This window comes from Solanum lycopersicum, chromosome 11, assembly GCF_036512215.1.
Source record: "Solanum lycopersicum chromosome 11, SLM_r2.1".
NCBI lineage: Eukaryota > Viridiplantae > Streptophyta > Magnoliopsida > Solanales > Solanaceae > Solanum > Solanum lycopersicum.
In genome coordinates, this window is record NC_090810.1 from 48,272,571 (window position 1) to 48,274,931 (window position 2,361).

Sequence of the window (2,361 nt, forward strand, 5' to 3'; positions counted from 1 at the left end):
GAATAAGGTCATACTTTTTAGATCAACCCTCTTCATAGTTACTAGTGAATCCATTAGGCTGTTCAGGTTTTATACTCTAGAAAGGTTAGGATGGTCGGGCAGTATGTGTCAAGTAATGTTTTATCATCACTATAGCTCTTAAGTGATGATTGTTTGTTAAAGAAGCTCCCATAGAGGTGTTGTATTTTTCATATACATCAACTATTTGTATTTTTACACACATAGAAGATATTAGTTGTATATTTCTATACATTCATACTTTACGACATGCTTTCAGTCAGTATTTCTTTATATTGCAATTAGTTTAGACTGCGTATATTGAATAAGAGTAAGTAGATCATGAGTTGAGCAGATCCAAGGTAAGGTAAGTGTTCTTTCTTACTCCTTTTCAAGACTAAGTGTTGTTTAGGTTTCTAACTTGCATACTCGTACATTCAATGTATTGATGCCAGTTGGACTTCATTAAATCATGATGCTGATTTAGGTAATGATGATCGATATCTAGTGCACTGTTGAACCGGTTGAGCACTCCAGAGTCAATTGGTGAGCCTCCTTGCATTCAGGAGGACATCTTTTTGTGGAAATCTAGATTAGTTCAATATAACGTTATGGGTTTTGTACCAACATTCATCTTAGCTACTTTAGAGGTCTCATAAACAATTAGTAGTTCAGTAGTGCCTACTTTTTTTTTCTAATGTTAAAACTTTTTTCCTATTTTGGCTAGTTTGAATGTTTAAATTTTTTGAAACATTCCACATAATATTATTTTCTAGTTCAGTTAAGTTCTTTAATTCTTATAAGCATGATTGTTGTCTTCCACTGAGTTTAGTAAGTCAGTCCAAGGGTTTGCTTGAGGACAGCAGTGGTCACTGAGTGCCAATACCGCCCAGGGTGTAGACTCGGAGAATGATAAACTTGTTGTAAGAGCACAAAGTTAAAGAGTCCTAGGGATTCTATGAAGTCATGTGTGTAGAGTCTTAGTCATCGGTGTGATGCGCATCACATCTATGATTAGGAGGCTACCAAATTTAGGAATGTTTATTCTTTCAACTAAAGAGTGTGGCTAGAACCTGGTTTGACAAATGGAAGGATAGTAGAGCTGATGGTGCAACACATCCGAGTTGAGAAGCCTTCTTGGGAAAGTTCATCATTCGAGAAATGAAGGATGCAAGGATACGGAAGTTCCAACACATTGAAATAGGACTCTATGAGTGTTCATAAGTATAGGTTGACGTTCACCCAACTTTCTCGCTAAGCTCTAGATATGGTGAAAGACGTGAATAATAGAATAACCTTGATTTTTGATGATTTGGATTGTGCTTCAAGCAAGATAGGTGTGGCTGCTATGTTGATTGGTTACATGGACATATCCAAGCTTATGGTCTATGTCCAACAATTTTAAAGGGATAACATAAAGGACATAGAGGAATATCGAAACAAGAAGGCAAAGACTGGAAATGAGTTTGGCCAACAAAAGGGTTGTTCAAGTCGACCACAATTTCAGAAATCAAAGGGGCATACACCATCATTTTCTAGTGCACCTGCACTAGAGACATAGTTGGTATATTGGTTAAAACACTCGATCTAAGTCTTCATATTCGCAGGGTAGTGTAGCACATGGAGGTAGTAAGTCTCCCGCCTGCTCCAAGTGTGGTAGGAATCACTCTAGCATTTGTAGAAAACACTTAGTGGGTTGTTTCAAGCGCGGTCAGACCGGGCATTTTATAAGAGAATGTCCAAAGTGTAACCAAATCGGTTGCAATGGAGGCAATAGAGATCAGTCTTCATTAGTTGCTCCACAAGACAGAGTTACAACTATGGGAGCTAGTTCTGGCACTGGAAGAGGCACAAAACACTTTTATTCCCTTAATAATCTTAAAGAACAAGAGAATTCACCAGATGTTGTCAGTGGTATGATTCAAGTCTTTGACTTTGCTGTTTATGCATTATTAGACCCAGGGGCGAGTTTAACTTTACTCCCTATGTTGTTATGAACTTTGAGAATATTCTTGAGAAACATAGCAAACAATTCTGTGTTTCCACACTTGTTTGTAAATCTACTTTAGCGGAAAGGGTCTGTTGTGATTGTCCTATTTTCGTCAGTCACAAGAGTAGCATGTCTGATTTTATAGAGTTAGACATGGTAGAATTTCAGTTCATCTAGGTATGAATTGGCTCTATGCTTGTTATGCATCAATAGATTGTAGGACTCGAGTTGTCAAGTGTCTGATTGCTAAAGAGTCAATCACAGAGTGGAGTAGTAGTTCAAAAGTGCCTAAGGGTCGTTTCATTTTGTACCTTAAATCAAGGAATTTATGTTCTAAGGGATGTATATATCACTTATTCTGAGTTAATGACTCA

General features: G+C 37.4%; 1 protein-coding gene across 1 annotated transcript; it reads left to right on the forward strand.

Annotated features, from left to right (window-relative positions):
* Window positions 1-1,264: 1,264 nt before the first annotated feature.
* LOC101268346 (uncharacterized) lies at window positions 1,265-1,994 on the forward strand. The gene is made up of 2 exons (XM_004250743.2): window positions 1,265-1,381; window positions 1,605-1,994. The coding sequence occupies exons 1-2, from the start codon at window positions 1,265-1,267 to the stop codon at window positions 1,992-1,994; spliced, it is 507 nt and encodes a 168-aa protein (XP_004250791.2).
* Window positions 1,995-2,361: the final 367 nt, after the last annotated feature.